The sequence below is a fragment of the Peromyscus maniculatus genome, chromosome 1 (genome assembly GCF_049852395.1).
Source record: "Peromyscus maniculatus bairdii isolate BWxNUB_F1_BW_parent chromosome 1, HU_Pman_BW_mat_3.1, whole genome shotgun sequence".
Lineage (NCBI taxonomy): Eukaryota > Metazoa > Chordata > Mammalia > Rodentia > Cricetidae > Peromyscus > Peromyscus maniculatus.
The window spans coordinates 36,382,988-36,400,514 of NC_134852.1; the positions used below are offsets into that span (position 1 = coordinate 36,382,988).

Below are 17,527 nucleotides of genomic sequence, written 5' to 3' on the forward strand. Positions count from 1 at the left end.
TGTGTCCCCACGGTTAAATCATGAGTGACAGAGAGAAACAGTTCCACTGGGTACCTGTCATTCCTCAGCAGTAGTGACTACTGATGGCCTAGTGTGTTCAGGGTTGATTGCATATCTTTCCGTATGCATGAAACACACTCAACATTTTCACTTACATTCTAAAAAACAAAAAACAAAACAAAACAAAAAAACAACAAACAAAAAAACCAGCGAGTCCGTGGTGGCACACACCTTTAATCCCAGCACTCAGGAGGCAGAGACAGGTGGATTTCGGTGAGTTCAAGGCCAGCCTGGTCTACCGAGAGAGTTCCAGGACAGCAAGGTTACACAGAGAAACCCTGTCTTGACAAACAAAACAAAAACTACCCCCTCTCTTCCTTTACTTCCTATTTTACATGTATGGGTGTTTTGCCTGTATTGTGTCCGTGCACCGTGTACATGCCGTGCCCACGGAGTGGGTCAGGTCCCCTGAACTGGAGTTACAGATGCTGTGAGCTGCCATGTGATACTGGGACCTGGGTCCTCTTGAACAGCAGCAAGTGCTCTCAGCCTCTGGGTCATCTCTCTACTGCTCCACCCCCTTTGAGACAGGGCTCTCTGCGTAGCCCAGGCTGGCCTGGAACTCAGAGATCCGCCTGGCTCTGCCTCCCAAGTGCTGGGATTGAAGGCATGACCCACCACCGCCCAGCTTCATAGTTACACTGTAAAACTTTGTGTGGGGGAGTATGCGTCTGTGCGTGGGAGAACACGCGTGCCATGGCGTGCATGCCGATGTCAGAGGACAGCGTTAGGAACTGGTTCTGTCCTCCTACCACACACGTGGCTTCTGGGAATTGAACTCAAGTTCTCAGGCTTGTCACCAAGTACCTTTATCCACTGCGCCGTCTCTCCAGGCCAGCTTTGTTATTCAAACCCCACGCCATCCATAATGGTATTCATGTATAGTGATTACTCTGAACAAGATACATCCCTTTTTCTCCCAGGGGTGATCTCACGTGGGCAACAATCTCCTTTTTTCTGAGCTGCTGCAAAAATGTCAAATCAAGGTTGCAAGATCTAAAAAGAGGATTTCTTTTACTAATCAAAACGTATCACTGGAAATTTAAAAAAGAAAAGGAAAAAAAGCCAACCTTCCCACTGCACTCCCAGAATTCTTCGCAACGTGCTTGTTAGAACCCCTTTCACACCGTGTCTGAGCTATCGATCTGGCTCTCGCGGAGGAGGCTCATGGATTCCTCAAGGGCAAGGCATTCTTGCGTTCTTCTTGGGGAAGATGTCGTGGGAGATGTTTATTCTTCTACACTTCGTTAGTGTCTGTGAACACGCGGTGAGGAGAATTGTTCCTGAGTGGAGATGCTGAGCACACAAGCACGTGATAGTGTATGTGGGGATTTGCACAACCGAGATCTTGTGGAGTTGTGGGGCTGGAGTGAGTGAGGAGTGGGCCGTGCAGGTAATAGTGCCAGGACTATTGTACCGGGACCGGGATGTTGGTGGCCGTTTCTCTCTAGGCCTGTGTCTTAAATCTGTGTCTACCACACTGCACTCATGGTGCGTCCTTCAGAATCCCCCCCTCCCCTCCCGTGAGGGGCTGGGGCATGGCTCAGTGGTAGAGCCCCTGCCTAGAATCCCCCAGTGAGGGGCTGGGGTGTGGCTCAGTGGTAGAGCACCTGCCTAGAATCCCCCAGTGAGGGGCTGGGGTGTGGCTCAGTGGTAGAGTGTTTGCCTAACACATCTGTGACCCCGCACATCACAAAAAGAAGACAATAGCAAAAGCACCAGAGACTGGGTGACCAGCATCTGTTCCTCTACCTCCATGTGTGTTGGGTGGGGGTGCTGTGCCCATGGCCTGTTCCGTGCTTTCTATGATGATGGTGTGTGGTGTGAGTCATGTCGTCCCTTTCCTGGGACTCTCCTGGGTGTATGCAGCTGTAAGTGACTGCACCACACTTTGGTATCCATGGCCCCATGCCCATGGACTAAGAGTTGGGCCTCTATGACCCTGAAGTCCAGGAAGCTTTCTGGGAAGTTAGCAGCTGGAGATTAGATTTCATGAATCATGAGACTGGAAGGAGGGACAAAGAGCCGGGTCTGATGGGGGCAAGATGAAGGTCTCAAAATCATGCTAAGAATAGTGGTGACAGCTGACCTAGCAGGTCCCAGGCCGTAGGCACTGCACATTTACACATACAATTTTGTATTTATCTGATATTTTCTATTAGGTATTTGCAGTGTATTTATAGATAACAATGATGTGTGTGGTTTGTAGTGGTTTGGACTCATTATAAATGACTTTACCAACTACTCATATCATCTACGATCCCACTGAGGGCAAGGAGAAAAGCTCAGAAAGATTTCAGCTCCAGGCTGTGGAGACGGTCCAGTGGGTAAAGTGCTTGCCTTGCAGACAGGAGGACGGGGTCATGGTGCATGCCCACAACCTCAGCCCTGGGGAGGCAGGCGCAGGAGGATGAGGAAGCCGTACTCTGGGCGTTCCATGGGACCCCCCCACGTATTCCTTGCACCGTCATTCAGAAATAGATCCTGTCACTCTGCCTTGCAGGGGCATGAAGAAGCTGGGGTTTGGACCCAGGCGATCTGGTTCCCTAGGCAATTCTACTACATGCTTTTAAAATTATATTATTACCGTGTGCACGATGGTGGGGGGCATGCAGAGGTCACAGGACTGTTGGGGAGCTGGTTTCTTCTTCCACTTTTATGTAGGTTGCGGGTACTGAACTCAGGCTGTCAAGGTTGTGTGGCAAGCACCTTTACCCAATGTTGTGTGTGTGTGTGTGTGTGTGTGTGTGTGTGTGTGTGTGTGTGTGTGTGTATTTGTAGTGTGTGTGTTCATGGGTTTGCACATGTCTGTGTGTGCATGTAAAGATCTGAGGTTGACATCAGGTGCCTTTCTCAATCGCTCTTTACTCCCTGTCCAGCCCCCTGCCCCAGACAGGCTTTCTCTGTGTAGTCCTGGCTGTCCTAGAACTCACTCTGCAGACCAGGCTGGCCTCGAACTCACAGAGATCGGCCTGCCTCTGACTCCCGAGTGCTGGGATTAAAGGTGAACACCACCACTCTTAGCTCTCCACTTATTTTTGGTTTTACCTCGTTAAATCACTTTGCACTACGTGTGTGGGTGTGCCACATGTGTGTCTAGTGCCCATGAAAACAAGAAGAGAGTGTTGGATCTGATGGGACTGGAGTTATGGGCGGCTGGAAGCCATCCGTGGGTGCTGGGAATCGATCCCGGGTCCTCTGGCAGTGCTCTTGACTGCTGAGCCCTCTTCCAGCCACTGTCCACTTATTTTTGAGACAGGGGGGTCTTTCTGGCAGGTGGAGATCACAAGTTCAGCTGGAGCCTGCTGGAGAGCCCCGAGCTCCGTCTGTCGCTTCCCCGGCGTGAGGCACAGCGGTGCTCGCCCACCCGGCTTTTTAGGTTGCTGCTGGGATCCAAACTCAGGTCCTCGTGTTTCCGTGACAAGCACTTTAATGACAGAACCACCTGTCCAGATTTTCTTTTTATACTCGGTGGCGCTTCGATGAGCCCCCACACAGGCGAGGCTCGATCGCCATCACCAACTTCCATCTCAGGCACGGAAACATTGTCAATCATCCGTTGTCATCGTACACTCTGACAGTGTAGGAAAGATGCCACCCATTTCTCAGGTGAACAAACTGTGTGGTGTGGTGTGGTGTGGTGGTGCATGTCAGTAACGCAGCACTGGGGAGGCAGAGGCAGGAGCATGCCTGTAAGTTTAAGGCCAGCTATATATTGAGAACCTACCTCAGAAAACTAAAAGAGAAGGAGGAGGAAGAGGAAGAAGAGGAGGAGGAAGGAAGGAAAGCCCCCTGGCGCAGCTAAAGGGTAGCTCCTCTGAGGCTGTGGGTTCCATACTCTGAACCACACGTAAATGTATCTCTAGCTCTTGAGGTATAGGGTGAGGGTGGGAGACCCCTCCACCCTCTCCTTCTCCTCAGGACCTGTGTTTTAGTGTGGAGGTAGGGGTGAGGGAAGAGGGGACTCATTTCTCCTAACATGCTAGCTACGTCCAGAGTGTGGCAACCCATCCCCATCCCCATCTCTGGTACATTGCCTTGCAGAAACTTACAAAGTGTTGTGAGAACACATCCATCCCGTTCAACAATTCCAGTGCAATGTAGGAACCCTTTTCTAATTATCCAAATTATTCATTTAACTAAGTTAACACCTCCAGCCCCTCGGTTTCTTCAGCAGTCTTAATCTGTAGCCCAGGCTGGCCCAGAGCTCTCACTCCTGCTTTAGCTTCCCTGGTGCTGGAGTTCAAGGTCTGCACCAGCATTTTCAACGGCCTTTTCCTTTCCTCCCTTCTCTGTGACTGTGCATGCGTGTGCTGTGTGCATTAGGGTGCGTGTGGACACGGAGGCCAGAGGAAGCTACGGATTACCCCTGCTCTGTCACCTTCTTATCCTGGAGACGGGCTCTCTCACCGAGCCTGGAGCTAGGTTGCCGCTCAGCAAGCCCCAATCACCCTCGTGTCTCTGCCCTCGCAGTGCTGGGGTTACAGCACACAGGGCCACATTGGTGTTTTTCCACAGGCGCTGGGTCTCTGAACCCAAGGGTCCCTGCTGAGCCATCTCTCCAGCCCTCACATTTCCATTAAAAAATACTTGATTTATTTTTAATTACGTGTATGCATGTGTATCTCTGTGGGAGTAATTGCAAGGTGCTCACGGAGGCCAGAAGTGATGAATCCTCTGGATCAGGGTCCTTTTCAAGGATCTGAACCTCTGAGTCATCTCCTTCCTTCCTAATCTATCTGTCTATCTATCTATCTATCTATCTATCTATCTATCTATCTATCTATCTATCATCTGTCTGTCTATCACCTATCTATCTGTCTGTCTATCTATCTATCTATCTATCTATCTATCTATCTATCTATCTATCTATCTATCTATCATCTGTCTATCTATCTATCTATCTATCTATCTATCTATCTATCTATCTATCTATCTATCTATCTACCTATCTATCTATCTCCCACCCAGGGTCTGGAATACATCCCAGGGTAGCCTCCAATTTGCTTTGTAGCCAAGGATGACCTTGAACTCCTGATTCCCCTGCCTCGACCTCCCCCTCCCCAGTGCTTACACCACCTCAGCAGCACTGTAAACAGTAGTAGGGGTCAAACCCAAGGCTCCCTGGGTACTAGGCGAGCGCTTCGAGCCACATCCCATCTCCTGTCTTTATAATGGTGTCTGAGCAGTCAGACTCCAAGGTATCAGGGTCTTACTTCCACCTTGTTTATTATTCAGGGGTGTAGGCTTTTCCAGGCTGACTAACAGGTCTCTGGCTCCTAAGGCAGGGGGCGTGCCGTCTTTCCTCTCCGGTCATTATCTCACAGCTTCTCTCTTCCCATGGGTCAGGTGTATAAAAGCGCCGCAGCAGCTCTCTGGGGGCCCATTCTCGTCATGTCCCCGCTGTGCCCGCTGCTGCTGACTCTGGCCCTGGTGGCCGTGCCCGGCGCCCGGGGCACCTGTCCGGTGCCCGCAGACCTGAAGAGGGAAGATGGGACGCGCACGTGCGCCAAGCTCTATGACAAGAGTGATCCCTACTATGACAATTGCTGCCAGGGGGCCGAGCTGTCCCTGGAGCCGGGCACCGACCTGCCCTACCTGCCCTCTGGCTGGGCCAACACAGCGTCGTCTCTGGTAGTGGCCTCACGCTGTGAGCTCACTGTGTGGTCTCTCCCCGGCAAGGGTGGCAAGACACGCAAGTTCTCTGCAGGCAGCTACCCCCGCCTGGAAGAGTACCGAAGGGGTATCTTCGGAGACTGGTCCAACTCTATCTCTGGCGTCTACTGCAAGTGAGTGCCTGTGACCTTAAAGCTACCAACCCCCTACCCAGCCCCACCACCCAAGCCCAAGGTTCACCCGGAATCCAGAGACACCCCCACCCCCAATTTATTCTAAGAAAGGTAGATTTTCTCTAGAAACTGTTCCTGGAGGCCCCATCTCCAAGTGCACCCCAGACTAGGCCTCTTCTCCTCCACCTTATGGCCCTCGCCCCCTGAGTCTCAGATAAAATCTAGGCTCCCCAGAGTAGGAAGCTGCGGTCCACTCCACTTGGGCTCTCCACTCCGTTCTAGAAGACCCTCCCCTTCAGTGGAACCCTCTCATCTGCGCTTGCATGAGAAGCCCTGGCCTGAGACCCAGGAGCTCATTGGTGCCTTTGGCCTCGGATGCAAAGCCAGCCCCTCTCACTGCATTTGAAAGCCCTCTAGACCCAACTCTCATACCTAAGAATCCCCTCAGGCCTCAAGACCCCAGGCTCAAGTCTTGAAGACTCAGTCTAGTCTAGACTTCCACCCCCACCCACTCTGTCTAGATGAGCCTCAAACCCAGAAACCATTTCCAGACCTCCCAGACCCAATCCTGGGGGCCCCCGAGTCCAGCAATCATCCCCAAGTCCCACAGACCCCAGGTAACCTCTATCCCACTGCAGAACCCCTCAAAAGATCAGCAGCCCCAAATTCCTCCAAGCCAGGACCCCTGAGCCTAGAGCCTTGAAGCGCCCCCCCCCAGACCTTCCGACTTGGGCACCCCAGTGCCCTGGCATCCCTGCTGAGAACTCCTGTTTCTGTTACAGGTGCTCTTGACGCCTTGAAGGCCACCATCTCTAATTACACACAGTGCTGAGCCCAACCCCACCTCACCTTGGGGATTGCTGTGGTCCCAAGAGCCAGGAGGCAAGACGGCCCTGCTGCCTGCCACCGTAATACAGCCCTTGAGAAATTAACCCCGTGTGCCATCTGCTTGTGTTTGAGACTCAAATCCACCCAGGACGGGATGAAAGGGGAGAGCGGAATGATCAGATCTGGGTCAGGCCAAACTGCAGACACAGCCTTAGATTCTGACTCGGGGTTAGAGGTGAACAAAGACACCAGGGCCGAGGAAGGGCAGTGCTGGCTGCCGTCTAAACATTTACTCCTGTTTTACCCTGGGTAAGTATCACTCAGCCTCCCAGGGTCCTCACCGTTCATGCCCAGAACATCAGGGGTCATTCTAGGGCCTTGTGCAGGCTAGAGCCGTGGTGTGTTGGGTGATGTGGTAGTCTTTGATTTCTGTTGCTGTTATTATTGTTGTTTTGTGTGCATTTATTTAGATGTTGGGTATGAAATCCAGGACTTTGCCATGCTAGCAGGTGATCTACCACTGAGCCACACCCCAGCCCCTCACTGGGGGATTCTAGGCAGGGGCTCTACCACTGAGCCACACCTCAGCCCTCACTGAGGGATTCTAGGCAGGGGCTCTACCACTGAGCCACACCTCAGCCCCTCACTGGGGGATTCTAGGCAGGGGCTCTACCACTGAGCCACACCCCCAGCCCCTCACTGGGGGATTCTAGGCAGGGTCTCTACCACTGAGACACACCCCAGCCCCTCACTGGGGGATTCTAGGCAGAGGCTCTACCACTGAGCCACACCCCCAGCCCTCTCTGTACTTTTTATTTTGGGATAGGGTCTCACTAAATTGCCCAGACTGTCTTTTAACTTGAGATCTCTTTACCTCAGCCTCCTTAGTAGCTGGACTTACAGGCTTGACTTGGGGTTGTGAATTACATTTAACGTCTCCTGTCTGACACGTGGAAGACACTTTAGTTCAAATTTATGTTTCAGGTTGCAATCTCTGCTTGACCTTTGCCCCAGGCACGAGGGTCTTTATGGCTATCTGGTTTGGGTGACTGTGGATGCTGGAGGAGACACAGTGTCCCGGGCAGAGAGATGTGGGAACAGCTCTTCAGGAATGAAATCCAGGATGAGTTGGAGACAGGCCTGGGATTTAAGGCGAGTCTAAGAGTTAATGGATGAGGGAGAATGGGTAAGTAGAAATACTTCCAGGGCATTCACTGGGGGATATAAAAAGATCTGCTGTCGGGGGCCTATGAGATGGATCAGCATGCAAAGGGGCTTGCTACCAATCCTGATGACCTGAGTTCGAGCCCCAAGACCCACAAACAAGGTAGAAGGAAAACAGAGGTTAGGTTAGGCCCAGTGGTACAGACCTGCAATCTCAGCTACTCCGAGGCTGCGGCAGAGAACGGAAAATGGAAAAGTCTGGGCCACTTAGCTAGACCCTGTCTCAGAATTTCTATAAATAAAAAGAGCTCTGGGGATATATTTCAGTGGTAGAGAACCTATTCAGAACACACAGAAGAAGCTGAGGTCAATTCCAAGCACTGCAAAAAGGAGGTCAGGGTTCAATGCCAATGTAAAAGACCAGAGGTCACAGAAGTACCCAGAGGTCAGGGGTTTGCTGAGTGGGTGAGATGCGAGCTGGGAGAAGCTCCGGGGAGCAAAGACCGGGCAGACTCAGCCTCTTTGAGCACATGTGTTCTCACAGCCGCTCCGGGGAGCTTTATTGACCACCCTGAGAGCGGCCCTGGGGTCGCCAGAGCGGCCCCAGCTCAGAGTCGCACATTCGGGCAGACATGGGTATGTCAGGGGATCCCAGGGGCCAAGCACGGTCTGGGAGACCTGGGACAGGAGAAACTGTTGGGGAGGACCTGAGGGAGGGAAGGGGGTGAGGGGGGGGTTGAAGGAGACGGGCTGAGGGTCAGGGAGGGGAGGAAGGCTGTGGAGGGAGAGAAGGGGTCAGGGGCAGGAGGGGGGTCAGGGTATGAAGAGGTCAAGGGGGGGCAAGGAGATAAGAAAGGTCAGAGGGGTGAGGGAGGTGAGGAGGGGTCAGGGGTAAGGATGGGGGAGGGGAGGGGATGAGGAGAGGGGTCATGGGGTGAGGAGGGTCAAGGGGTAAGGGGAGTTCAGAGATGACAGGGGTCAGGAGGTAAGGAGGGGTCAAGGGTGAGCAGGGGTCAGAGGGTAAGGGTCAAGGGGTAAGGGGGTTCAGGGATGACAGGGTCAGGAGGTAAGGAGGGGTCAAGGGTGAGCAGGGGTCAGAGGGTAAGGGTCAAGGGGTAAGGGGGGTTCAGGGATGACAGGGTCAGGAGGTAAGGAGGGGTCAAGGGTGAGCAGGGGTCAGAGGGTAAGGGGAGGTCAGGGGTGAGCAGGGGTCAGAGGGTAAGGGTCAAGGGGTAAGGGGAGGTCAGGGGTGAGCAGGGTCTGGGGTAAAGAGGGGTCAGAGGTGAAGAGGGGTCAGACTGGCTAAGCACACACACAGGGAGGGGCAGGAAGCAGGAGCATCACAGGAATGCTAAGGACTCAGAGGTGACAAACACCAGGACTTCCAAGGATCGTGCAGACTTGGAGGGCCCTGTCAGTGGTCACTCCCGGAGCTGCACAGACACGGAGGAGTCCGTCACCCTTGTCCTCCGGAGGCCGCCAGCCTCCATGCGGTTCTTGGCCTTGTGCTGGAAGTGGACGTAGCGCACTCCGGGGCCGTACTGGCGGAAGACGTGGGACACCTGTGGCAGCCCAGGGTTAGGACGAAAGTCAGCAGGGTCCCCCAGCCCCTGTCCCTCCTCCCTCTGCCCAAGGTCTTGGGAAAGCACAGCTGTGTGGGCAGGACCGGCAGGGCATCGCACCTGAACCCAGCGGCCAGGGGGACCTCGCCCATTGGTGCGCGGGGCCACGTGATGCTGGGCAATGACCGTGCGGCGGTCGGCCGCCAGCAGCCAGACGTGCAGTTCGTAAACACACTGGTCCAGGCGGCTGTCCTCGAACCTGGGGGAGGGAAAGGCTCTCACTGCAGCCTGGGCCTGACACACAGCTCTCCAGATCCACCCCCAAGCCTTGTCCTCTGTCCAGTCGGGGAGTAGACATGTCACCAACAGTGACCGCTACATCTGTAGATGGGGAGGAGCAGCCAGGAATCCAGGTGAGATGGGGTACAGGCAGAGGGGAAGAGCAGGATGAGGGGGCTGGTGGAGGCTGGGTGGGATGGGGAAGGCAGGGCATCGGAGCAAAGGCATATGGGCCCCCCCATATGACTGGGGTAGGCGTCCAGGGGCGGCTGTGTGAAATCACCCCTTAACAAGGGGGAAATGAATGTGGGAATCACAGAGGGGCACAGGCTTCGGGAGATAAATGAACAGCCTGGGCCAGAGGGACCCCACCCAGTTGACACCTGGAAGACACAAGGGGCCCGAGGAGGCAGGGGAGGGAGGGACCACACTGTCAAGGGGTGCTGATGAGGGGTGCAGGCTCTGGGGAGCTTTGGATGGCCATGGTCAGGCAGACAGGGGGGGGGGAGGGCGGGGCACACCAGTCCATGATGGTGATGTCAGGCTGTTCGTCGTCTAGCAGCTCTTCCCAGAGCTTCTTGGCCAGCAGGTTCACACACTGCTCCTTCACAGTCCAGCTGCAGAGACAAGAGAGGAGGTGGTTCTGGCAGACCCACAATCCAGGGGTCTCCCGGGGAGCAGGACCCGCCCCCACCCCTTCCCTCCTCCCGAAGCATGGAGGCCTGATAGTCTTGGTTCCTAGGAGACCCTGGAGGACAATGTACTCAAGCCCTCTGTTCCAGATGAGAGCTGACACTTAAGATGATCTGAGCCAGGCCTGGAATCTCAGGTACTCTCGTGCCTGAGTTAGAGAACTGGAGGTTCAAGGCCCACCTGGGCAATTTAGTGAGATCCTATCTCGAAAAGCAAAAAGAGGACCAGAGGTGTGGCTCAGCACTAGAGCTCCTGCCTAGAATCCCCCAGTGAGGGGCTGGGGTGTGGCTCAGTGGTAGAGCCTCTGCCTAGAATCCCCCAGTGGGGGCTGGGGTGTGGCTCAGTGGTAGAACCCCTGCCTAGAATCCCCCAGTGAGGGGCTGAGGTGTGGCTCAGTGGTGGAGCCCCTGCCTAGAATCCCCCAGTGAGGGGCTGGGGGTGTGGCTCAGTGGTGGAGCCCCTGCCTAGAATCCCCCAGTGAGGGGCTGGGGTGTGGCTCAGTGGTAGAGCCCCTGCCTAGAATCCCCCAGTGAGGGGCTGGGGTGTGGCTCAGTGGTAGAGCCCCTGCCTAGAATCCCCCAGTAAGGGGCTGGGGTTTAAATTCAGTCCTAGAGATTTGTCTAGTTTAAGCAAGACTTTAAGTTTAATCATTAAAGCAAAAACATTTTTTAATGGGATTTAATTCTGAGCCCCTGAATTACACCCTCTCATCTGCCATTCAGGACCTGGACTGGGGTTAATAGAGGACCCAGGTGGTTCCCAGGGAAAGAGGACGAGAGTAATGTTTATCAAACACCCACTGTGTGCTGGCCAGACTTCTTGGGCGCCTATGTTGCATGTTTCATAGGCATTCTGTCATGACTAACCCTGTCACCGAGCAAGAAAGAGGGGTTCCTCTGCAGGAGCCACAGCACAGAAAGCTGGAGGAGGGACGGCGCAATTCCACCTCCACCCCCAGGCCTGCGGCAACTCACCTGAGGGGCCCCTGGAGGTTCTCGGTAGTGATATACCATCCGTGGAAATTGCCTGGCCGGTGGGGAGGACGGGAGAGGTGTGAGACATCATTCCTGGAGGGGCCCCATCCTCCTTGGCTTACCCACTCCCCAGTGCTTACCCAGGTCCGTCAGGGGTTTCCGGGTGGGACCCGTAGGGGGCGCCGGCTGGTAGATATTAATGCCTGAGTCACAGAAGAGAAGGCTGCCTCAGGCCAGTGCCCACCTCCTCCTGTCTTCCTACCCCTGGAGCTACACCAGAAGGGCAGGAACCCCAGCCGGGCTAAAACAGCCAACTGGGACTAAGGATGCCAGTGGGCGGTTACGGTGCGTCTTTGGAGCTACGGAAGAAATCTAGAGAAAGGGACCTACACAGACGGAGGGGAGAGAGAGAGAGAGACAAGGTGCAGAGTACGCCAGAGAAGTGCAGCGACAGACGAAGCAGAGACAGAAACAGGCAGGAACCGCAGAGGAAGATGAAGAGCCCGACGGGCTGGGCCAGGTGTCCCCAGCTGCGTCCGCACCTTCGGGGTTGGGCGAGCTGAGCAGGTTGCGGTAGAGCGGCCGTTCCAGGAACAGCAGCTTCCAGCTGAGGCTCGGGGGCAGCTCCAGCTTCCCGCTCAGGGGTCCCCATTCTTCCAGCAGCAGCTGCCTGGCTTCCACCTCGGTCGGCGCATTGGGCTGTGGGAGCTCGGGAGTCTCCGGGGATGAGGGAGACCGGGGGGACGGCGGCGGTGGCGGGGACTGTGGTGGCGGCGGCAGCTCCTCGGCGCTCTGGGACCCCCCAGCTTCCATCCTGCCGCTGAGCACGTCTCTGTCCGGCGACTTCTCCATCCCCAAGGTCTGGGCGACTGGGTCGCGGTTCCCAGGATCCAGGTTAACTGGGGGTGGAGGGGCGGGACAAGTCATCAGGCATTTAAGAGAGGGCGTGTTAGGGGAAGGATTTGAACCCCGGGGGCCCTCCTCCCTCAGATCACGAGCCCAGTTCGCAAGGTCCTTCTCCTCCTGACCTAGTGATCCAGGACCCCCGCCCCCTCCCTCAGACCCAGGGGTCCAGGCTCCAGACCTCTTCCCTCAGAAGGGATTCAGTCCCTGCCCCCTCAGCTTCTCACCCCTCTGTCCCAGTTTCCCCAGGACCAGCTGAGGCCCTCCCCTGGTCCCTGGGGCTAAAGCCAGGTTCTCTAACGATGTGTATCCTCCTAAAGGCTGATCTGGCAGGACTGAGGCCAGTTAAAGCCAACCCCTCCATTTTCCCCTCCTCACCCCATGTGGGGCTGGGAATGGGCAGGGGTCTAGCCTCAGGCACGTCTTCACCTCTCCTGGGACACACCTTAGGTACTCAGACATCTTTGTTCTGGAAAGCAAAATAGATGAGAGTGAGGCCGGACGCAGAGATAGGGATGTCAGAGGTGGGGACCCAGGGAGTCTGGAGGCAGTAGCCCCTGACTGGGCTTCTCTGGGTGACTCTCCCTCCCTGTCTCCTCCCTCAGAGAGGACGGGGCGCAGAAGAGGCAGGACTTGGGGATGTGAGGAACCTGTAGGTCCAGATACTCAAGGCCACTTCCTGTCTGTGGCCCATCCCCTCCCCGGTCTGGTTATCCCCAGGACACCATCAGCAGCCAGGAACCTGGGTGCCAGAAGGGCTCCTTAAACCCAATTCACTAACAAAGGAGGACTAATGAGATGATGGACAGACAGTAAGCAGAACTGGGGTCCCCCCTCAGGAGCTCACCACGAGAGCCCAGGGCAAGCCGGGCGGAGGTGGCGCACACCTTTAATCCCAGCAAGGCAGGAGAATCTCTGTGAGTTGGAGGCCAGCCTGGTCTACAGAGTGAGTTCCAGGGAGAGAAACCCTGTCTCAAAAAAAAAAAAAAAAAAAAAACCAAAAAAACCAAAAACAAACAAACAAACAAACAAAAAAAGCCCAGGGCAAGCTACTACTGGCGTCTTGGTTTTTCTCTTGCTGTTTTTGGGGGCTTTTGTGTTTTGTTTTGTTTCCAGACAAAGTTTTATGTAGCCCAGGTTGGCTTTGAACTTATTGTGTAGCCCACACTGGCCTCGAACTACTGATGTTCCTGCTTCTCAAATGACGGCACACGAGCTTGTGGCGCCATGCCGTGTGTGCTGCCGTTGCCACCCCCACACTCCCAGGCCAGACCCGCACACTCCCTGTCTGTCCTTCAGACTCAGAAAACAAGACAGCCTCAGACAGACACCTGGACGTGGCACTCACGCCCATCAGCGCTCACGCCCCAGTTATGAGGCCTGCCTTCCGCTCATTGTTTCTAGCCCGGAAATGGGGTAAGCCATCCCATCTCCTCATCCACCTTAGGAAGTCCACCCTGTTGTTACACCCATTTTGCCAATGAAGACACAGAGAGGTCTAGTGACTCACTCAAGGTTGCACAGCAAGGACATGGCAAGTTGGACAGATGCAGGACAGACATCAGTGATCAGATTTAAATGCAGAAACATGGCCACCGGCTTTATTGGTCAACTTAGACCCATTCAGCTTTATGAGCGCCCTGAGCAGAAGTGAGGGCGCAGGGTAAATCGTCTGCAAAGACAGCTCAAGGAACTGAGGCAGGAAACAGGCGGTGTTGACCTGCGCACTGACGGGCTGGCTGGGAAGTCACCAGGGCCACCGGAGCTGGAGTGACAAATGTCCCTTCCAGGTGTCACCCTGCCACACCCAGCAGGTTCTCAGAAAATACCAGCAGAGCCCATGGCACACCCAAGACTGTATACACTCCTGGGGACGTCTCAGGACACGCCCCTTGTCCCAGCTACACACCCCCAGCCTCAGGCAGGCCTGTCATGGCGGGCGGGTGGGAGGAAAGCCTGATGAGTGGGGCCAGAATCCAGGGCAGGGCGTGGTTGCAGTCTGGAGGGACCAGGAGGAAGAAGCCCCAAGACGATAGAGGCTTTCTCTTCTTACAAATGTATTTGTTCTTCCCGATTCGTATACACATGAACAGATATGATCATAAAATGTACTTTGATCATACTATCCCCCATCATCCTCACCCACCCCCTCCCTCTGGCCTAACCTAATATGCCCCTTCCTTCTTTGATGTGTTTTATTTGTTTGTTTTGTTTGAGAATCTTATGTAGTTCAGGCTGTCCTCAAATTCCCAGCTAGAGTGCTGGGCTGTCAGATGACCTGCTGGGTGTGCTGAGCTGTTCTCTTGTGTTGGAAAAGATGAAACCTAGGCTTTGGGGAATACTAACCGGGATTCTGCCCCAGCCACACCCCAGCCCCTCCCTGGGGGATTCTAGGCAGGGGCTCTACCACTGAACCACACCCCCAGCCCCTCACTGGGGGATTCTAGGCAGAGGCTCCACCACTGAGCCACATCCCAGCCCCTCACTGGGGGATTCTAGGCAGGGGCTCCATCACTGAGCCACACCCCAGCCCCTCACTGGGGGATTCTAGGCAGAGGCTCTACCACTGAGTCACACCCCCAGCCCCTCACTGGGGGATTCTAGGCAGGGGCTCTACCACTGAGCCACACCCCAGCCCCTCACTGGGGGATTCTAGGCAGGGGCTCTACCACTGAGCCACACCCCAGCCCCTCACTGGGGGATTCTAGGCAACAGCTCTACCACTGAGCCATGCCCCAGCCCCTCACTGGGGGATTCTAGGCAGAGGCTCCACCACTGAGCCACACCCCAGCCCCTCACTGGGGATTCTATCTTTGAGCCACGCCCACAGCCCTGGCTTAGGCTTTTTCTTTCCCTCTTTCCTGTGCTTCCACACTCAGTGGATCTCAGATCCTGGGGCGTGTCTGATTCACAGAGGAGCTCCCTTGTTCCATCCAGAAGTCTGGGATGGGCCCCAGAACCCCAGAGAAGCACATTTGCCTGATGAGGGGGAATCTGGGTGTGCAGCTCTTTTCCTGGCAGAGCAAGGGGATTCCCGAGCTAACTCGGAAGCTTCTGCTCCTGCCACTGGAAGGTCAGGGACATCCCCGGTGTGGCATTCAGCCAAGCACTTAAAGCACTTGTTGACACAGAGAGGGTCACCATGCTGGTCACAGCAGCCCCACACTGGAACAGCTCAGGGCACACATCTGGATTACCACCCGGGGATGTGTTAATGCATGGTCCCCTACGTGGCACTATTAGAGGGTGATTAGAACCTTCAGAGGTGGGGACTAGTAGACCATCTTCTGGTCCCCAGAGTGCTCCTGCAGAGGACAAGGGACTCCTGCCCTGCTCTGTTCTGCTCTTTTGCTTTCTGACCACACAGGTTAGAGGTTTGGCTCCGCTCTAAGTCCTCACAGTGACCAGAAGCAGCAAGGTCCGGGGTGAAGGGAGACCTCTGAAGCTGTGAGCCAAATTAAACCTTTTCTCTTTAAAAACAGTATTTTAGCTGGGTGGAGGTGGCACATTCCTTTAAATCCCAGAACTTGAGAGGCAGAGGCAGGCTGATCTCTGTGAGTTCGAGGCCAGCTTGGGCTACAGAGCAAGTTCCAGGACAGCCAGAGCTGTTATATAGAAAAACACTGTCTCAAAAAACAAGCAAAAAGCATTTTAGCCAGTGTCCTTACATGTAGCGCTGGCTGGCCTAGGACACATTGCGTAGACCAGGCTGGCTTTGAACTCAGAGAGCTGCCATTTATTTATTTATTTGTTTGTTTGTTTATTTTATGTGTATATGTTTGCCTGCATGTATGTCTGTATACCACATGCATGCCTGGTGCCCTCAGGGACCAGAAAAGGACATCAGAAACCCTGGAACTGGAGCTACATATGATTATGAACCACCCTGTGTGTAGTTGGTTTGTTTTCTATTTGAGGGTCCCCCACCCAGCTCCCAAATAAATACATGGAGGCTTATTATTACTTATGAATGCCCGGCATTAGCTTGGCTTGTTTCTAGCCAGCTTTTCTTAAATTATCCTGTCTGCCTTTTGCCTCTGGGCTTTTACCTTTCTCTATTTCTGTATATCTTTTCTTTCCTTCTTATTCCATGTCTGGCTGTGTGCCTGGGTGGCTGGCCCCTGGGGTTCTTCTCCTCACCTCCTTTCTTGCTCCTCCCTTTTCTCTATTCTTCTATTTATTCTGTCTGCCTGCCAGCCCCGCCTATCCTTTCTCCTGCCTAGCTCTCGGCTGTTCAGCTCTGTATTAGACCAATCAGTGTTTTAGACAGGCACAGTAACTTAGTTTCACAGAGTTAAACAAACACAACATAAAAGAATGCAACACATCTTTGCATCATCAAAACAAATGTTCCACAGCATAAATGAATGTAACACATCTCAACTAATATTCCACAACACTGGGTTCTGGGAATCGAACCCCAGTCCGCAGGAAAAGCAACAACCATTCTTAACTGCTGATTCAGCTCCATCTCCTTTTTTAAACATGAGGCTCGGGTACCTTACTACAAAAGCAGGAGTTAATCACTTGCTGTTATAGCTATACACTGGGATTCTACTCACAAGTAAAAGGAATGAACTATCCAAACACATGACAATGCGGATGCGTCTAAAAATCTCTATGCAGAACAATAAAAGACAGGCAAACCTAGAGTGCCCCCAGTGTGATTTCATTTGTATGAAATCCTGGAAAAGGAAAGATTAACTAGTATCAAAGACACCATGTTGGTGGCCGTTAGAGGCCAGAGGAATTACAGCCAAGAGGTGTGGGTGGAGTTTCATGGGCAGTGGGATACGGGGTCTCACTGTGTAGCCCAGGCTGTCCTGGAACTAGATATGTAGATCAGGCTGGCCTGGAACTCACAGAGATCCACCTGCTCTGCCTCTTGGGTGCTGGGATTAAAGTCGTCCATCACCAGGCCTGGCCTGGAAAGTTCTGTCTTAACCATGGTCATCACATGGGCATGTGCAATTGTCAAAATACATCTAGATGTGTTTTTGTTTGGTTTGGTTTTTTTGAGACAGGGTTTCTCTATGTAACAGTGCTGGCTGTTCTGAAACTCACTCTGTAGCCCAGGCTGGCCTCGAACTCACAGAGATCCGCCTGCCTCTGCCTCCCGAGTGCTGGGATTGAAGGCGTGCGCCACCACCGCCCGGCATCTAGATGTATTTTAAACGAGTGTATTTATCATGTGTTAATTATATCTTGATAGGAAACAAAACAATTAAGAATCCAGTCATTTTCTCTACACTCTAATTAAGGGGGTTTCTACAAA

The 17,527-nt window shown here is 53.9% G+C and overlaps 2 protein-coding genes across 2 annotated transcripts; one reads left to right on the forward strand and one right to left on the reverse strand.

The window, feature by feature from the left end:
* The first annotated feature begins 5,454 nt into the window (after positions 1-5,454).
* Sycn (syncollin) lies at positions 5,455-6,769 on the forward strand. Its single transcript, XM_006986285.4, has 2 exons — positions 5,455-5,849; positions 6,632-6,769. Exons 1-2 carry the CDS (start codon positions 5,455-5,457, stop codon positions 6,639-6,641), a joined length of 405 nt encoding a protein of 134 aa, XP_006986347.3. The 3' UTR covers positions 6,642-6,769.
* Positions 6,770-8,374: 1,605 nt separating this feature from the next.
* On the reverse strand, positions 8,375-12,280 carry Nccrp1 (NCCRP1, F-box associated domain containing). Its single transcript, XM_006986284.4, has 6 exons — positions 11,892-12,280; positions 11,490-11,552; positions 11,350-11,401; positions 10,204-10,299; positions 9,524-9,662; positions 8,375-9,403 (listed from the first exon to the last, which is right to left on the reverse strand). The coding sequence occupies exons 1-6, from the start codon at positions 12,274-12,276 to the stop codon at positions 9,263-9,265; spliced, it is 876 nt and encodes a 291-aa protein (XP_006986346.3). The 5' UTR covers positions 12,277-12,280; the 3' UTR covers positions 8,375-9,262.
* Between the last annotated feature and the right edge of the window lie 5,247 nt (positions 12,281-17,527).